The 20,088-nt window shown below is 45.1% G+C and overlaps 1 protein-coding gene across 2 annotated transcripts in view; it reads right to left on the reverse strand.

Moving 5' to 3' along the window:
* Positions 1-17,218, reverse strand: part of LOC119953562 (insulin receptor-like) — a 258,898-nt gene extending 241,680 nt beyond the window's left edge. Inside the window, exon 1 of one of the 2 annotated variants that reach the window (XM_038777953.1) lies at positions 15,728-17,218. In XM_038777953.1, the coding sequence (XP_038633881.1) occupies positions 15,728-15,803 (76 nt within the window). In that variant the 5' untranslated portion in view covers positions 15,804-17,218. The remainder of the gene's footprint in view (positions 1-15,727) is intronic. The other variant, XM_038777954.1, reaches the window with a different exon arrangement.
* Positions 17,219-20,088: the final 2,870 nt, after the last annotated feature.

The raw sequence follows: 20,088 nt of genomic DNA on the forward strand, positions 1-20,088 counted from the left end.
TTACACCTGTGCAAGTAGACATTTCTTCAAGGATGAGGGAAAACTAACTATTGAGAAAAAGGGATGAGGAAAAACAGCAAAAGGAAATAGACCGACAATGTCCAAGACAGAGTGGGAACATACTCCAACTGCAATGCTCATGGCTCCTCCACTGCAGGAGTGCTCAGGGGATAAGACAATAAATAAAAGCAGCTTGTTGATTAAATGCCATTGGACTCGCTGAATGAAAACAATTAATCTGGCATTGTGATTGAATAGGGCATGTCTCTCCATTAGCGGCGTAACTTCTTAAAAAGGTCAATGAAGAAACACAGAAGCAGGGTTTTACATGGCGACATCAAGCACAGACTACAGTAACTATCAGATACTTGCCACTCACCCCATTAACGTAGGTGCAGCAATGAAGAGCCAAGATTTCACAAACCCCCAATGTGAGGAAGAACCAATTCAGCGAGTGATAATGACCAGGAGCTTGCTGCCTTCGAGGGCGCCGGAAGTGGGGAAGATCAATGATTTTAAAAAAGTAAACTGAATGGGCACTTGAGGGGAATAAGTTTGCAGAAGCTCTGGGGGTAGAGCAGGGGAACGGAGCTGACTGCATTGCTCTAGAATGCCAGGCTGGTCTCAATGGGCCCCTTCTGTGCTGTAATAATCATCGTTCTTTGACGTGGAATACAATAATGGCAAGGGCAGCAACCAGAGAAGCCTTTAAACACTAACTATAGTCATTTGCCCCATTAGACAAACACTGTTACCACAGGCATAGGACACAGTGAGATCCACATACCTCAGTAAATTTTAGCACAGAGACACTGCCAATTTAATTTCCCTTCCCACAACTTGCTATTCATATCTGCGTCAACATTAACTAAATTTCCTGACTTGAACCTCCGGGGCCGATATAATACATCCTGCAAATGTCTAACAGCACTGAGCACAAAGTCAATAATTACTTTCTCAGACACTGCAATCCCCGGGAAAAAAAAAAAATCAGAAAAACTTTCTGTGTCTTCCAGAATGTACACTGACGGATTTTGCCGCTGCCTCCCCTTACTCAAAAGGCAATAAAAGAGAGTTTAAAACACTATGCATACCACGGTGGCTGGGTCGCGGAGGTGTGCCGCCAATATACGGTGACCGTTTCAGACAGAACAATTTTTTTTAAAATAATAAATTTAGAGTACCCAATTATTTTTTCCAATTAAGGGGCAATTTAGCATGGTCAATCCACCTATCCTGCACATCTTTGGGTTGTGGGGGCGAAACCTACGCAGACACGGGGAGAATGTGCAAACTCCACACGGACAGTGACCCAGAGCCGGGATTCGAACTCGGGTCCTCAGCGCCGCAGGCAGCAATGCTAACCACTGTGCCACCGTGCTGCCCTAGACAGAACATTTATTTAAACTCTCCCTGTCCTTGCATCAACTGACCCCATTTCTCATTTTAATTATTTTCAATTTCAGGCATTGGATCCATGCATGCACATGGTCGGAAACTGCGACGGTGATGAACCCTCAGCCCAATTGTGGTTCAGTGGGTAGCACTGGTGCCTCAAGTCAGAAGGTTGCGAGTCCAACTGTCACCCCAGAGACATAAGCACGTACATCGAGATCGAGTGCGGGGCGGAGGGAATGCTGAACTCGATGCGGCCTCATCTGGGGACATAAAAGATCCCGCGACACCATTTCTAGGAACAGCAGGAGTGTTCTCCCCCCCCTGTGGGCAATATTTATCCCTCAACTAATAAGACTAAAAATATTACCTGCTCATTATCATAGTTGTGTGTGTGGGAGCTTGCTGTGTGCAAATTGGCTGCGGAGTTTCCTGCACTGCAACAGTGAGCACACTTCTAAAGGACTTCATGGGCCATCAAGTGCTTTAGGACATCCTTAAGACATGAAAGGTTCAGTATGTATGTAACGGTAGGTTAAGGTTCTTCTGCAAGTCTTTATTTTTTTCCCCCTGCACCTCCGGGTGTAAAAAGTTCTGCTTTCCTGAAGGCTCCTAGATTCTGTTTCACAAGAACCTGCATCCCTTAGAACATCTCCACAAGTCACCTTCACAGTTGAACACAGTCACAAGTGTTTTGCGGAGAAACAGACGCCGCCATAAAAAGTGGGTATGCTGCAGTTAATACAGTAATTTATCATGCGCATCAGAACCACTTCAAAAAGGAAGGAGGAGCATCAAAACCTCAACTCAAGTATCCTGCATGCATTAAATGATACAAATTACCCCAAGATAGGGCGGCACGGTGGCACAGTGGTTAGCACTGCTGTCTCACGCCGCCGAGGACCCGGCTCCGATCCCGGCCCCGGGTCACTGTCCGTGTGGAGTTTGCACATTCTCCCCGTGACTGCGTGAGTCTTGACCCCACAACCCAAAAAGATGTGCAGGGTAGGTGGATTGGCGACGCTAAATTGCCCCTTAATTGGAAAAAAGAGAATTGGGCACGCTAAATTTATTTTCAAAAAGCAAAACAAATTACCCCAATATATAATTGCTGCTATTACATGGGAAAAACAAGACTCCAATTACGCAGCCATCTCCCATAAATAACGTAGTCTGTAGATATCAGTCTGTTAATTCATTTCTCAGCCCTACAATCCACCGAGATCTCTGCACTCTGCCCACTCTTGACTCTTCAGTATATTTATCCTATTGTCCCTTCAGTTGCCCTAACCCCAAAATTCCTTTACTGAGCCGAAAGACTCCTTAAAACCTACCTCTTTTACTCACCAGTTCTGGAGTTTCTTTGTGGTTTGGTGTATGTGACAATACCACAGGAAAACACCCTGAAATGTTTTATATTTAAATGTAAGGTACCACTGTCGCTGATGACTGAAGGAGGAATATCAAGACATCAGAGCTACCTGACCACCTTCAAGTCTTTACGGTTGACCTACATAGAACATAGAACAGTACAGCACAGAACAGGCCCTTCGGCCCTCGATGTTGTGCCGAACAATGATCACCCCACTTAAACCCACGTAACCCGTATACCCGTAACCCAACAATCCCCCCATTAACCTTACACTACGGGCAATTTAGCATGGCCAATCCACCTAACCCGCACATCTTTGGACTGTGGGAGGAAACCGGAGCACCCGGAGGAAACCCACGCGCACACGGGGAGGACGTGCAGACTCCGCACAGACAGTGACCCAGCCGGGAATCGAACCTGGGACCCTGGAGCTGTGAAGCATTGATGCTAACCACCATGCTACCGTGAGGCCCTTGACCTGAATCATGGAAACATCACATTTGAAGGAGGACCCAGGCAGTCCTACATTGGAGCATGAGCCTGATTATGTGTGCAAAAATTTTAAATAAAAGCAAAATACTGCAGATGCTGGAAATCAGACCACTCTGCTGAAGACTCATACGGACTCAAAACTTTAACTCTGCTTCTCTCTCCACAGATGCTGCCAGACCTGCTGAGTTTAACCAGCATTTTCTGTTTTTAACAAAAAGTTTATGTTTTGAGTTTAGATAGTACCTGTGCAGTAAACAAAATGTCGTACTGTAGCCAGGATCGTAAGAAATAGGAGCAACAGTAGGCTATTCAGCCCACCGAGCCTGCCCCACCATTTGTTAAGATCGTGGTTGAACCAATTGTGGTCTCACCATTACTTTCCTGTCTATCCCCGAGTCACAGAATCCGTACAGTGAAGGAGGGGGCCATTTGGTCCACTGAGTCTGCACCAACCCTCCGAAAGAGCATCCGCCTCGGCCTGCTCCCCCACCCCAACCCTGTAACTCCACCTAACCTTTAGACACCTCGGGCCAATTTAGCATGGCCAGTCCACCTAACCTGCACATCTTTGGACTGTGGGAGGAAACCGTAGCACCCGGAGGAAACCCACGCAGACACAGGGAGAACGTGCGGACTCCGCACAGACAATGATCCCAGGTCTGAATCGAACCCGGGTCCCCGGCGCTGTGAGGCAGCAGTGCGAAGGCCCCGGTCAATCAAAAATCTGACTAACGCAGCCTTGAATATATTCAATGATCCGGCCTCCACTGCTCTCTGTGAAGAGAATCCCAAAGACTAATGAACCCCCAGAGAAGAAATTCCTCCTCGCTTTCGTCTTAAAGAGGAGCGCTCGTATATTTTTAAACTGTGCAAACCTCACAAACATTAAGAAAGCAAAGGGTCATGAAGAGCGTTGGCCACTTGGTACAGGCACTGAGGTATTGGGGAGGGGTGACCCAAGACTTGGTTAAAGTTAGATTTAAGAAGGGTCTTCAACAAAATAAAGGGGGGGAGGGAGGTAATAAAAGGGAACCCAGGAGTCCCAGAGCTGGGCCCAAGATGGCCAGTGATACGGTGGGGAGCGACTGCCTGACAGGCTAGTGTCAAAGACCCTAATGGGAGGTTGTATGGAGAAAGTTACAGAAATGGGAAGGAGTAAAACCATGAAGGGATTTAAAATGAGGATGAGAATTTTTAATTTGAGTCATTGAAGAACTAACTGGGAGCCAATGCAGGTCAGTGGGCTGACTGTGCGAGAGCGACCTGGTACAGGTAAGGGCGTGGACAACAGATTTCTGGATCAATTGAAAGTTAGAGAGGTTGGCCAGAGAGCACAGAATATGATACGGATAAGGGTTTCTGCAGCGGATGGGCCAAGACACAAATCAACAATGTTGTGGAGCGAGAAATAGGTGGTCTTAGCAATGGAAAAGATACGGAGTTAATGTATTTTCTTCATTTGGAGAAGATTAAATATACTGTAAGAGGATCTACTGAGAAGTTTTCTCATAGATGGCAGCCTTTTGTTTCTTTCTTTAACAATTAGTTACTGTCGATTGTTAATTTTTTTTTTACAAAGAAGATATTTGTTTGTTTGTTTAATGGTGGGGAGCTGCATCAATGTGTTATATAATACTTATCACTTTTTGAAAACCAATAGGGACTTTTTTTTTAAAAGATACGGATTTATGGTGGAACGGTGGCGCAGTGGTTAGCACTGCTGCCTCACAGCGCCGAGGACCCGGGTTCGAATCCGGCCCCGGGTCACTGTCTGTGTGGGGTTTGCACATTCTCCCCATGTCTGCGTGGGTCTCACCCCCAAAACTCAAAATATGCGGTCAAGTGGATTGGCCACGCTAAATTGCCCCTTAATTGGAAAAACATAAAAGATACAGAGTTTAAAAATCTGTTTAGGGCTTAGAATATGTCACCAAATGTTGCAAATAATCCAGTTCAACTTTAGACAATGACCGAGGAGAGATGGAACCAGGATAACGTTTGTGGTGGGACACAAAGTCCTCAGCATTTTAACTGGAGGAAATTGTGGCTTGATGTTGTACAAGCAGCCCTGACAGCAAAGAGGCAGTGTCAAGTGGGGAGGAAGAGTTGAGTGCCGCTTGCACACATAGAGGAATCAATCTTATGGTCAAGGCGACATGTTTGAAGGGGAGAAGGTACCAGGTGAGTAGATGGGGACACCAAGACGTGATTCGCTGATGATTGCGAACACACCTTCACTACACATTAACGCGACAGCTAACATTATGTAAACTATTAGAGGACGGGGATGAAGAATCAAGATCAATCAGATAGGACTCTGCCAACGATGGAAGTAAAATTAAAATAAATTAGGAGGGGCTGGTTTAGCTCAGTGGGCTAGACAGCTGATTTGTGATGCAGAACCAGGCCAACAGCGCAGGTTCAATTCCCGTACCAACTTACCCAAACAGGCGGCGGAATGTGGCGACTAGGGGCTTTTCACAGTAACTTCATACTTGTGTCAATAAAAGGTTATTGTTATTAAATAAGGAAACGCCAAAGGGGAACCCAGGGAGAGACCAATATGGGGGCCAGAGGGCCCCTCACAAAACTATAAAGAGTAAAACAAACGGCAAAACAAACCATGTACGGTGAAAGGAAGGGTCTCGGATAGGATCCGAGACAGCAGAAAAGTGGAGGGGGGAGGCGGACGCGAAAAGGAACAACATGTAAATTGTAAATTATAACCGTTTCATCCATTTCTTGTACAGTTTAAAAATCCAAACATTAATAAAGATATTTATTTACAAAATAAGGGAACAGTGAGTTTGTCAACCCCAAGCCGGAGTTTTAAAAGATTACAACCAGAGTAAAGAAAAACTGAGGAAGTCGAAGCGAAGACCTGATAGAGGTGTTTAAAATCATGGCAGGTTTGGATAGGGTAAATAAATAACGAGAATTGAGGGCACAGATTTAAGACAAAATTAAGGCGATTGTCAAAAATGCCAGAGGTGACAAGAGGAGAATTTTTGTTTTTTAAACACAGCGGATTTGCACTGCCCAATAGGGTATTGGGTACAGATACAATAGTTGCCTTCAAAAGGGAATAACATTTTCTTGGAGGGAAATACTGCAGAGGAGGGAAAACAGCAGGGGAGTGAGATGCCTCTTCAAAGGAGACGGCACAGGCTCAATGGACTAAATGGCCTCCCGCTGTGCTTCGCCTTCTCAACCTTGCTCCTCGCCCGAGGTGTGGTGACCCTCAGGTTAAATCACCACCAAGTGAGCTCTCCCCCCCCTCAAAGGGGAAATCAGCCTATGGTCATCTAGGATCATGGCAACCTTCCCTTTACTACTCTCATGTTAGGAGTTCCCAAGGCAGCACAGTGGCGCAGTGCGTTAGCCCTGCGGTCTCACGACGCCGAGGTCCCAGGTTCGATCCGCGGCTCTGGGTTACTATCCGTGTGGAGTTTGCACATTCTCCCTGTGTTTGCGTGGGTTTTGCCCCCACAACCCAAAGATGTGCAGGGTAGGTTGATTGGCCACTCTAAATTGCCCCTTAATTGGAAAAAATGAATTGGGTATTCTAAATTTTTTTTTAATGTTAGGAATTCCCTAGCTTTACGGTGCAGGGAATGACTGAGTTAGAGTTGAAGATGGTGCAATACCTATTGGTTTCAATACAGCAAAGTTGCGGAAAGGAAGAAAGTTGAACATTTTTGCATTAAATAATATGGAAGTGACCCAGATTAAATCAGCTAAGAATTTATACAAAGAATTTTAAGACTCCGCGTAGTTTGAAAACAGGAAAGCACAGCAAAAACATATTTTGGAAGGGCAAATATCAGCATCATCGCTCTAACCCTGACTTTGGATGTCACGGACTGATGTTTTGCAATCATTCTCGAATGCCCTTGCCTTAAGCCCAGAAAGTACAAATTTTAGTCAAGACAGGCAAGAAACCTGAACAGATGATCAATTTGTTCATGTCCCAGCAGATTTTTGACCAACCCCATGCAGACACTAATATTTAAAACATTCTCGCCTCTTTTTAAAAACTTATAATTTTTATATAAAAGTCAATATTAAAAACTTAATGGTTTATTCAGCTTTCAAAGCACACACCTTTTCTCTGCTCCCTCCTCCTTCCCCAGCCTGTTTACAGATAGATAAATGGGCCTTCACTTTACTAAAGAATTCAGTGGCAGCCTGTATTCTTCATATTCTAGCCTCCTTTGCATTCCTCCCTTCCTTTACTGCTTTCCACTGGCAGGGTCGTTAGCTGCTTTGGGTCCCACACTACGAATGATCTCCCTAAATATATTTCAAAACTTTTTTTTTTCTTTTTTTTATAAATTTAGAGTGCCCAATTCATTTTTTCCAATTAAGGGGCAATTTAGCGTGGCCAATCCACCTACCCTGCACATCTTTGGGTTGTGGGAGCGAAACCCACGCAAACAAGGGGAGAATGTGCAAACTGCACACGGACAGTGACCCAGAGCCGGGATTGAACTTGGGACCTCGGCGCCGGGAGGCAGCAGGGCTAACCCACTGTGCCACCATGCTGCCCAAAACCCACTTCTTTGATCAAAGCTTTTGGTCATCCAGCCTATTGTGTGGCTTGCTGTTGTTTTTTTTTGTCTTCAAATAATTCTCCTGAAGTGACTTGGGACATTTTATTACATTAAATGTACCATATACCTACACCTCAAGGACTGCAGTGGTTCAAGAAGGCAACTCACCACCACCTAGGGATGCGCGATAAATGCTAGCCTAAACCAGCGACGCCCACATCCTCTAAATTAATTTTTAAAATAAAGAAGTTGTTATTGAAAAGATGAGACACGTTGCTGAAGCTTTTCATCTTCCACTCATCAAAACCAGCATGAGAATGCCACAGGAGAAAAGGGGTGCTGATTTGTTGGCATAGAGAAAGCACCAGGGAACCGATTGGTTGACTGAATCAAGCAACATGTTCCTCTGGCTGGTTGTAAAATGCTAAATACAGAGCATAAAATTACCAGCCCACGCTTGCAAAACCCTCAACAAAATGTGTACTGTCAGATGTGTTTCCACAACTCGACAGCACTTGCTGAACAATCCTGAGTGCACTAAAATCTATGATGTGGAGATGCCGGCGTTGGACTGGGGTGAGCACAGTAAGAAGTCTTACTTCACGAGGTTAAAGTCCAACAGTTTGTTTTGAATCACTAGCTTTCGGAGCACTACTCCTTTCTCCTTCCTCCTTCACCTGAGGAAGGAGCTGTGCTCCAAAAGCTAGTGATTCGAAACAAATCTGTTGGACTTTAACCTGGTGTTGCAAGACTTCTTACTGCACTAAAATCTAGACTAAGAACTAATGAGAAAATCAGTCGAGCTCGTAACGCGGCTTATTTACGTTTGTCAAAGTGACATACGTTCATACACAGGGACCCATCCTCTGCAAAAAGGAATATGCTCAAGCCTTGCACTTTTTCCTGCATGACCTGGAGGCTGGGGGAGCCGACAGTTCCCTGTTGCTTTCACCATGGCAACATCTCAGCCCATCAGAGTTGACTGGTCAACCAATCAGCACCTTTTCTCCTGTAATATAAACTGTAATGGTCATTTGGAATTTGACATTAATCATTTTTAACTGATGAGCGCAAGAGGAAAATCTTCTGCAAAATGCCTCTCGTTTCAGCAAAATTCAAGTTCTGTACTAACAAGGGACTATAGGTTGTTGTTGATGACATTAACTTCATAAAGAGAAATTGTAATCTTGCACCTTTGGTACCGAGAAGGACAATGGTAACAATATCACCACCAGCACCAAGTTTCCCACCCAGCCCCACATCATCCTGACTCGAGTACAAATCACCCACCATTCATTCATCATTGCTGGGTCAGTTTCATGTGATTCCCCAGCTGAATAACATCATGGGAGCTCCATCATCACGAGGATTGCAGCAATCATCACAGAGTAAGCTGGTGGTCAAAACTCGCAACTACATGTCGAGCAATGTTTCCACTAAATTGCCCGCAGGTAAGCGACCTGGAAGGTACCGAGCGGGCCTTGCTCCGTACAAAATACTGCACTGCCACACAAAAAAAACCTGGCTGCTTACATCATCTCACAGGGAACAAAGATGATGACATCTGGCATAGCAAACCTGAATAGGGAATGTTGACTAAACAATTCATAATGGTAAATGTTGACACAAAAAGCATGGCGAAAATTGTGAAAGAGGAAGCCAATCTTGTGGATAGGAACTGTGCTCTCAACATGAGTCGTATTATAAAGCATATTTATTGGTGAACAATTATTTTCTATAAAGGTATTTACATCAGGAGCTCCAGAGAGAGTGGAAAGGGAATGGGGGGGGGGGGGGGGGGGGGGGGGGGCGCGGCACGGGGGTTGGCAAAATTGGGAAGCGAGGGTTCCTGGTCTCTTAACCAATGACTCCCAGTTTCTCCTTCTGCTGAAAAGTGAACATGTGGACAAGACTGGACGCAGTTACAATATCTGCAAATGAGTATTTGGAGGAGGTCAGCTGGCTGGGTGTGTGGGGAGGGGTTGGGGTGGGTGGGGTGGGGTGGGGTGGGGGGGGGGGGGGGGAGAAAGAGAGAAGAGGAGAAAATGGAGAGAGAAAGAGACAGACAGGCAGACAGAATGGACAAAGAGGGGGAGGGGGAGAGGGAGAAAGAGAAAACTGGAACAACACACTGAAGAGCAAAAACAATCTGGCAGGCAGCCAATTCTAAAACTCTAGCACTTTCCATCCAATAATTCCTCTCATGTCTGCAAGGCTGAGCCACTTTTTAGTGGTACACAAGGCAATGCAATCCCTGATCTAATACCTTAAATAAAAACAAACGCTGTGCAATGACTGATGTGTACTCTTTTCCTGGTCACTGAAAATGTTAACTCTTGGGATCATTTCTGCCACTGATGCAGCCTCCACCTCAACACTTCAAAACACAAAAAGCTCCATAATTTCCTAACAAATGGTCCGACAAGGATGTACAACGGACAAGTCCGAATGAACATTATGGTTCGCGACCAGAAATGCTCCAACTGACAATCTTCTGAAGAGGTTCTTTTAAGAGCGCGCTGCTAAATTTGGCATCATTAGAGATGTAAAGATCACCTGGACTGCTTCACGAGGCGTGAGGGTGAAATGAAAGAAGGCTCGCCCTTATACAGCAATGCAATATTTCACATCTGTCTCTGAACACGTCAAACACTCCGCATACGATGAATCACTTTGAAATGCCACAATTCTGTTATTCAGGAAACGTAAAAGCCATTTTGCGTACACCAAGATCCCGCAAACTACAAAGGGATGAAGGATTAATCTGTTTTACTGCGATGGCAATTGAAGGCAGAATGGAAGCCAGTTCACTAGGACAGCTTTTTCTTCCAAAGCGCCATGGGATCTTTTTAAACATCCACCTAAACAGGCAGGCTGGGCTTCAGTTTAAATTAATTGATGCGGAGGCCATGTAAACATTTAACAAATGGTTGAGGGGCAAGGGGAATATAAAAGGGATACGAGAAGAGAGCAAGCGCAAGGTATCAGGACATCTGTTTTCGTGGAGGATAAAGACTAACACAAACTGGTTATGCCTATTTTCCTGTTCTATGTGGTTTAAGGACACTACCTCTGACAAGGCAGCTCTCCCTCAGTACTGCACCAAGGGCAGCACGGTAGCATGGTGGTTAGCATAAATGCTTCACAGCTCCAGGGTCCCAGGTTCGATTCCCGGCTGGGTCACTGTCTGTGCGGAGTCTGCACGTCCTCCCCGTGTGTGCGTGGGTTTCCTCCGGGTGCTCCGGTTTCCTCCCACAGTCCAAAGATGTGCGGGTTAGGTGGATTGGCCATGCTAAATTGCCCGTAGTGTCCTAAAAAGTAAGGTGGGGGGGGGGTTGTTGGGTTACAGGTATAGGGTGGATACGTGGGTTTGAGTAGGGTGATCATGGCTCGGCACAACATCGAGGGCCGAAGGGCCTGTTCTGTGCTGTACTGTTCTATGTTCTATGTTCTATGTAAAGCAGTCAACCTAATTTGCATTTTATACTACAGAAGAAAAGGGTGCTGGTTGGTTGGCAAATAGACTCTGATTGCTTTCTTCATGGCAACACCTTGGCCAAAATAGGCCCACTAAGCCTCCGAGTTATTCAAAAAAAGGTGCAAGGCTGGGACATATTTCTTTTGTATTCTGGGAATGGGTCCCCGTATGTGGGTTCCGGAGTGTCTGTCACTTCTGGCAAGCTTAAATGAGCCAGGTTACAAGCTCAACTGATTATCTTAAATTGTTTGTTAGTGTAGCTACTCAGGATTGTTCATCAGGTGCTGCACAATCACAGAATCCATTGTGTTTTGGGTTTCACAAATGCAGGCTGTTTTGAGTACAGGCTGTATTCTGCCTAATATGAACTACTGAAGGAACACATTTAATTTGATCAGCCAAGCACTGCGTCATATGTTCTTTGATGTTTTATTGGCCTGATGAGTACAAGTCAAAAGGTTTTGGCAACACATCTTTCTTTTCAGCAATATTCAAATCCTGTGCTACCAAGCAAATGTTTAAATTACATTGTTAAATAACATAATCAGGTGTGAAACCACAACTTTATGACTCACAGGCAAGAGCATGACCCTTAAAACCGCATTGAAAACACCCAACATTTGGTTTAAAGTCCATTACAATTGTTTACCAGAGTTTTCTTTAACAATGTGTTTGTGCAAAGGTGGAAACGCTGATTACAATAAATATACAATCAGCAGGTAACAAAATATTGAGGCTTGGGTTCAAAGTCCACTCCAGTAACTTGAGTCATCTAGGCTTGATACTTGACACAGGGTGGCACAGTGGTTAGCACTGCTGCCTCTCAGCGCTGGGGACCCGGGTTTATTTCGGCCTCTGGTGACTGTCTGTGTGGAGTTTGCATTTTCTCCCCGTGTCTGCGTGGGTTTTCTCCGGACGCTCTGGTTTCGTCCCACAGTCCAAAGATGTGCAAGTTAGGTGGATTGGCCATGCTAAATTGTCCCTTAAGTGTCCAAAGACGTGGAGGGTAGGTGAGCTGAGGGAGTGGGTAGGGTGCTCTTTCACAGGGTCAATGCAGACTCAATTGGCCAAATGGCCTCTTTCTGCACTGTAGGAATTCCATGGTGCTCTGTTTTTTTACTTTGGGAATGCTGCACTATCAGATGACTGCCACTGCACTGCCTTTGATGAAACATCAGATGGAGACCCCGTTAGCCCAGGCAGGTAACTCAGGTGGACATTAAAGCTCCCAATACCCTGGCCAACATTGCTCCTTGAATATTTATATAGCACTTAAAAGTGTGTCAAGAGTACCGAAGCACTTTATAGCCAATGAAGTAATCTGCACACAGCAAAGACCCACAAACAGCAAGAGGGTTACTGAGGAACAGCACTCCACAGTAGGTCGCACTCTTACCCGGGTCAGAAGACGAGGGGTTCAATGCCCATCCCAGAGACTTCAGCCCACAAGCAGACATTCATGGTGATGTACTAAGGGAGTGCTGCACTATCAGAGGTGCTGTCTTAAAATGAAGCCCACCGGCCATCCGAGGTGGATGCAAAAGGCGGCTACAACCATGTGTCTACCCTATACACAGCATGCCCCAAGTGTGTAACAGCACACCAGCAAGCCAATTAAAGATTTCCCAAATTCTCATTTCCCCATCTGTGTTTTACTGCTCTTCCCTCACTGTTGGACGGACAGGTTGAAAAATGAAATGAAAATCACTTATTGCCACAAGTAGGCTTCAAATGAATTTACTGTGAAAAGCCCCTATTCGCCACATTCCAGCGCCTGTTCGGGGAGGCTGGTACGGGAATTGAACCGTGCTGCTGGCCTGCCTTGGTCGGCTTTAAAAGCCAGCTCTTTAGCCCTGTGCTAAACCAGCTTCAAAAAGGTTTGTACATTTTAAATGATGAAAGGTTTTCTGCTAGTCCAAGCATTTTAAATATGTTTCAGAATGGGACGCAGAGATGGCAGAGGCGAAGATTTTGGGGGGGGGGGGGGGGGGGGGGTCTGTGCCAAGAACAGCATATCAGAAACTAACTTTTTATTAATTAAATTTCAGGCGCTTTTGCCGGAGGGAGGGGAATGGGGTAGACGGGAAGGTGAGGGGGTCAAAGCAGACAGAGATAGTTAAAAGAGCTGCTTAAAACTCTCCCGCTGGTACGCAGGTTTTTGCATCCTCTGTCGAGAGATTCCGTCTTTCGTGTTTTTTGTTTTCCACCAGCCCCAAACAGGTTACGCCTTGGCAAGAGGATCCTCAACCCACTGGAATAATCCTGTTCACAGAATAGTTACTATTCAGGGCCGATATCTATCCACCAAATTAAAATCAGAAAAAAAAAAATAATCTGGTAATTTTCACATTGCTGCTCTTGGGAGTTTGCTCTGAGCAAACTGGCTGTCACATTTCCTACATCAGTCACCACATTTCAAAAAGTACTTTGTTTGGTTGTCAGGTGCTTTTGTGACGTCTGGTGGTCACCAAGATCGGTCTATAAATGCAAATCCTTTTTTTTTTCTGGGAAGAAATACGTTGTCCTGGAGCTCCTGAGAAACAGTTGGGACATTTGAATGGAAACCTCTGACAGCAAGCCGGAGCTTGTTTTTTCCAACAAACAAAAAAATCAAAATAACATTTGCAAGGGCAGGCCAAGCACCCACACAGTCCCGGTAGAACGGAACACGTCACTCACAATATTTATATACAGAATGGGGGCCAAATAAAACAAGCAAGCAGCGTGGAATACTGGGTTTTTAAAGATCAAAGACATTTGGTGAAATGTTAGACCCCCTCTCCCTCAGAGAAGCTGCGAAAGTGACGTTTTTTTATTTATAAATTTAAGAGTACCCAATTGATTTTTTCCAATTAAGGGGCAATTTAGCATGGCCAATCCACCTACCCTGCACATTTTTGGGTTGAGGGGGCGAAACCCACGCGTAGACACGGGGAGAATGTGCAAACTCCACACGGACAGTGACCCAGAGCCGGGATCGAACCTGGGACCTCGGCGCCGTGAGGCAGCTGTGCAAGAAAGTGACTTTATATGACGAGCGAGTTTGCATTCAGCGGCAAAGAATCATCCAACGGATGACAATATCTTCTCACCCATTGTGGTTAGGTCAAATGATAACTCAGTTCCACAGGTGAGCTGTTCACCCACAAGAATAACACAGTCACCGCATGCTAAAAGAAAACACTTCAAATACACACTTCTGTTCTGTACTATCGGGGCAGCATTACATTCCACACTACTGCATTCTCCAGAATAATGAAAACACTTCACAAATGAATCTCCCATGGACATTTAAAAAGCTCCAACACTAGCAAAGGGAGGAGATAAATCACAATGCCACTGCAATTATGTTTTTAAAAAATAAAACGCAGGAATGGAGGTCTTTCTTAAAGCCACATACAGACGCAGCTTTCAGGGTTTCCAGTAAGCACTTAAAACTCCACAGAGAGCCACTGCTTTTACAGTAACATGAAAAAGATGAAATCCACACTTAAACTTCACATTACATGGAGTCCCAAAGCTTCGCCTCATGTTCTGGGGATTGCGGTCAGTGACTCTTGTCCATTCGGTCAGGCGAATAGACAAGAGCAAGTCAAATCACATTATTATTACAGGGGATTTTCACTGGAATTTCAGGGACTCAAAACAATTCCCGAGGACTGTGGATCAGTCAGCGTGTCCTGATTCACGACTTAACCCAGCAATTACCAGGTGATCGTCAACAGAGCCTGGGAACTAAAATACCCAAATAAAAACAGAAGATTCTGGAAATTCGAGTATTGTAATTCATGTGGGGGTTTTGTTTTTAAAAATCCACACTTTCAAGATTCCAGTGTGGTAAACACAGATATTTCACAAGCATGTAGCATACTATTTCCAAATCAAAACAGCACAGCTTATTCCAATAGCAGGACTCTGCCTTAAAATGCATGTCCTTTTCAAATGCACCCAAGCAATTAAAATTTATTTTGTCTCCCTAAATAGCTTGCATCTGCCCTGCCCTCTCACCAGTGTGACATTTTAAAAAATCTTTAGTTACAGCTCTCAGCAAAGCCCAAGAAATCAGCTCGAGGCTGGGAAAAGTTAGAGGAGAGCCTCCTCGTTGCAGCAATGAGGATTTTTCCCCCCTTAAATGCACTTTTTAGGCCCCGTCCTCAGTCAATCCCCGACTCTCGATTTTAGTTCCACCTGGACTGGTGCGAGCTGTCGCTTTTGCCCCCTCTAATCCAGCCCCGGGCTTTCGGGTGCACGCTAGGCCGCAAAACAAAAATCTAAAGAGATGTTGGGCAGAGCATGTCATTAAATGTCCACATCAATGAACAGAAATCTAGACGGAAAACACACCATGTAGAAATAGTTAGCTTTTCAGCCGGGTGTTTTGAGTCATAAAGCTTTGTATTTTTAAAAATAAAACAGTGAAGCATTTTAAACACTTACCTTTTGGTTCTGTTGGGCCAATGTTGGCCAGGGTGAAGAGAGTCACCCAAGCTAATATCAAAGTCTTTCTCCCCATCCTGGAACTGGAATCCTCCTGGTGCAAACAGCTCCCAAATTAGCACCCAGGCTCCCCACAAACACAACAGGCCTGGGCTAGAACTGGATAGAAAATATTAAATAAGAGACAGATGGGGGGGAAACAAGGGACAACCCCAATAAAAGTTGCTCTTCAGAGGACACTTGGGGATGGGATGGGGGGAGGTAAGAAACAAAAAAAAAAAAATCTACTAGCAACAAGATCAACTATTTTAAGCAGCCCAAAATAGAATTTTCTTGAATAATCTCCAACCAAGAGACTAAATAAAGTGATTTTGGCAGTTAAATTGGATCAAATCCTTCATTCTGTCCATGAGGGCAGGGGGTAGGTGGGGGGATTGATGTCCTTTTCACCCCCTTTCTTCACAGTCTTTTTTTTGTTTGGGTGAGTTTGTTTGGGGGGAGCAGGAAGATTAACAATTTTATTCCCCTTCTTCCTCCTCTCTTCTGGAGGATTGTTATTTTTTTTTCACAGCAGCCTCAAAAAGTCTTCCTTAATCTCTCTCTCTCTCTTCTGCAAAGATTCTGGAAACCACATTGGAGTTGAAGAGGCTTCATTCACTGTCAAGCTCCCCAATGCAGGGGAGCCCTCATTTCGTCGTCCTCTCTTATACAATCTTCAAACTCTTTTTAAATATTTATATTTCCTTTTCAACTCGATGATATCACGGGGAGCAGCTGAAATTGTTCTCTTTCCCCTCCCCACATTACCAATCCTGAGAGGAGGGGGGGGGAGGGAAATCCCTTCAGGAAACAATCTGTTGAGAAAACGACAAACACAAACCAAAATATCCTCCAAGACAGTTTTCCTTGAGTGATATCAACTTGATTTTCTTTGGCTTTCTACCTGGGCTTCCTCCTCTTCTGTTTCTTTTTGTCCTCCTCTATTGCAAAGTCGCCCAAAGAAAATATCAAAAAATCCCTAATTCACCAATGGAACAAAACAAAACAAAAAAATGTTTAATAAATTAGCAGGCGCCAAACTGCACAACAGCCAGTAAAAAAGATCCTTGAAGGTGGTGGTGGAGGGGGGGGTTCCTTTTTCTACCCCTTTTGGCTTCAACACATTCCAAAGTGATTTTCTTTTTCCCAATTTTGTTCCTCCTTCTCCTGTGATTCTTCTTTTTTTTTTAAGAAGTAATTAAAATCTGAGTGGTTTTTTTTTCAGTTGAGGGGGGGGGGGGGGGGGGGGAAACTGGTCAGCAAGCAACAAAATAAAAACACAATCTTGAAGGTGCAGAGGAGCCTTGAGCCATTAAACCAAGCGCAAACTTCTTCTGACTGTGTCGAGTAAACAAGCATCGCCAGCCCAGGGAGAGAGAGGAGAGAGGGAGGGGAGAGCAAGGGAGACTCGACAACTCCAAAAATCTGAACCAGGAGTTTACAGTTCCATGGACTGGACTCTGATATATTAAAAACAACCCAGAGAGAGACAGAGTGGGAGAAGGAAAAATGCAAAATCTGGACTGTCGTTGGAAATAGAGAAAAACAGAACTGGTTTTGCAAGAAGGGTGTTGTCGAGGTGAAGGAGACATGGGAAATCTGGACTGAGCCACTGACACGTTGGACTGGACTGAAGGCAGAACAACAACCCCGGAGAGGAGATCATGTTTATTCAACTGCATTTTGAAATTGCATGGTGTGCATTGTAAGGTATCAATGTTTTTCGAAAATAAATTTAGAGTACCCAATTATTTTTTCCAATTAAGGGGCAATTTAGAGTGGCCAATCTACCTATCCTGCACATCTTTGGGTTGTGGGGGTGAAACCCACGCAGACATGGGGAGAATGTGCAAACTCCACGCGGACAGTGACCCAGGGCTGGGATTCGAACCCAGGTCCTCAGCGCCGTAGGCAACAATGCTAATCACTGTGCCACCGTGCTGCCCTAGGTATCAATGTTTGATGGGCATCTGCACATTTCTTTAATCCAACATTTTATCCGATGTGTTAACCGTTCTTTTAAATATAAATTTAGAGTACCAAATTCATTTTTTTCCAATTAAGGGGCAATTTAGCGTGTCCAATCCACCTACCCCGCACATCTCTGGGTCGTGGGGGTGAAACCCACGCGAACACGGGGAGAATGCGCAAATTCCTCACAGACAGTGTTAACCTGTTTTAAATTGCGTCCCGATGCTCCCCTGGTCGATCACTTCATTAACTTGAGGTCACCCAAAACTTTTCTGCCTGTGCTCCAACTCACACCCAAGTCCTGTTACCGCTGTGCATATTGATCCACATTGGCTTCCGGCTTTGACTTTAAAACTCTCATCCTTGTTTTCAAATCCCTCCCACGTGCCTACTTCTGTAATCTGCTTCAGCTCTGCAACCCTCTGAGATTCCTGTGCATTTGTAATTCTGGCCTCTCGCACATCCCCCTGTTTTTATCACTCTACCATTGGTGGCTGTGGTTTCAGTTGCTTAGGTCACAGGCTCTGAAATTCACTCCTAAATCTCTCTGCCTCTCTGTCCTTTTCTCTCCCCCTTTAAAATGCCCTGTAAAACCTACCTCTGCGCACAAGCTTTTGGTCATCCGGCAAAGCATCTCTTTATGTGGCTGAGTGTCAGATTTTGTTTAATGACATCCTGTGAAGTACCTTGGAGTGTTTTACCACATCAAAGGCACTATATAAATGAATATTAATTTTTTTTATACATTTAGAGTACCCAATTCAGTTTTTCCAATGAAAGGGCAATTTAGCGTGGCCAATCCATCTAGCTTGCACATTTTTGGGTTGTGGGGGTGAAACCCACGCAAACACGGGGAGAATGTGCAAACTCCACACGGACAGTGACCCAGGATCGAACCTGGGACCTGGGTGCCGTGAGGCCACAGTGCTAACCCACTGCGCTACCGTGCTGCCCCCATAAATTAACATTCATGAGTTAGTGAATTGGATTAAAAGAATTGCGTGGAGCGGCGCAGTGGTTAGCATTGCTGCCTCACGGCAGCGAGGACCTGGGTTCGATACTGGCCCCGGGTCATTGTCTGTGTGCAGTTTGCACATTCTCCCCATGTCTGTGTGGGCTTCACCCCCACAACCCAACGATGTGCAGGTTAGGTGGATTGGCCATGCTAAATTGCCCTTTAATTGGAAAAAAAAAGAATTAGGTACACTTAAATTTTAAAAAGAACTTGCATTGGTACAGTGCCGTTCACATCTCCAGGCATCCCAAAGCATTTTACAGCCATTGAAGTGTCAATACAGTTTTTTTGAAAAATATTTTTATTCTCCATTTTCACATTTTCTTCAGAATTTACCCCCCTCCCCCACCAATAAACAGTAAACAGTAACGAATACAATGTCAATCCCCTTATCAACAACGATCCCATCCTCCCACCAACCCCCAAACAACGACCCACCTGACAATATAAGCATCAAATAAAACTAAACCTCCCAAGGAGGAAAAAAAGAAAAAGGAATCAGGAATCGCCCCTGGTCACCATATAGTCCACCCCCCAACCCCAACCTAATATTCAAAGCCATCCAATCCCCAAAAGAGTACCGTGAATGGCACCCATGAATTGTACTTTTAAAATTCTTTTTTCAAGATAATCAAATGTTCTCCCATTCTCGAAATCTTCGACCAGTTTTTGGGGACCTACCGACTTGCAGTAGCTTATCCAAGTGGCCGGCACCCATGAATTGTAGACACCCCCCTCTTCAGGACTCCTCCCCTCCACTTCCTCTTGTAAACTCCTCCCCCCGACCTCGGTTCCTTCCCTCCGGCTAGACTCACCAAAACCTGTTCTACCAGGCTCCGATGGCTGTAGCCCCTCCCCCCACCTCACTACCGTACGTTGGTCGGCTTAAACCGGCCAGCGTGGAGGCCCCCGCCCGGGTCCCCTTCCCCTTGCCCGGTCTCAGGAAAACCAAGAAATCCCCTTTACCACACAAACCCCGCATACACACCCAAGCCCCAAAGAACCATCGTTGCAAATGAAAGTCCCAACTCTTCCCTTGTCTAAATATATACAGCGTCGACTCATTTAGTACATACACCAACACACAGTGAAAAAATAAAGTTACATGAGGCGACATCGGTACACGACCCGCTCTCAGTCCCATTTCTCAATTCTGCCACAGTCCTTCTGCCTTTACAAACTCCTCCGCCACTTCCGCCGTCTCAAAGTAAAAGTCCTTGGATTTGTATGTCACCCTCAACTTAGCTGGATATACTATGCCGCACTGCACCTTGCTGATGTACAGTGTTTTCTTCACCCGGCTGAAGGTCACCTGCCTCCTCGCCAGCTCCACTGT

The sequence above is a fragment of the Scyliorhinus canicula genome, chromosome 18, assembly GCF_902713615.1.
Source record: "Scyliorhinus canicula chromosome 18, sScyCan1.1, whole genome shotgun sequence".
NCBI classification, from domain to species: domain Eukaryota; kingdom Metazoa; phylum Chordata; class Chondrichthyes; order Carcharhiniformes; family Scyliorhinidae; genus Scyliorhinus; species Scyliorhinus canicula.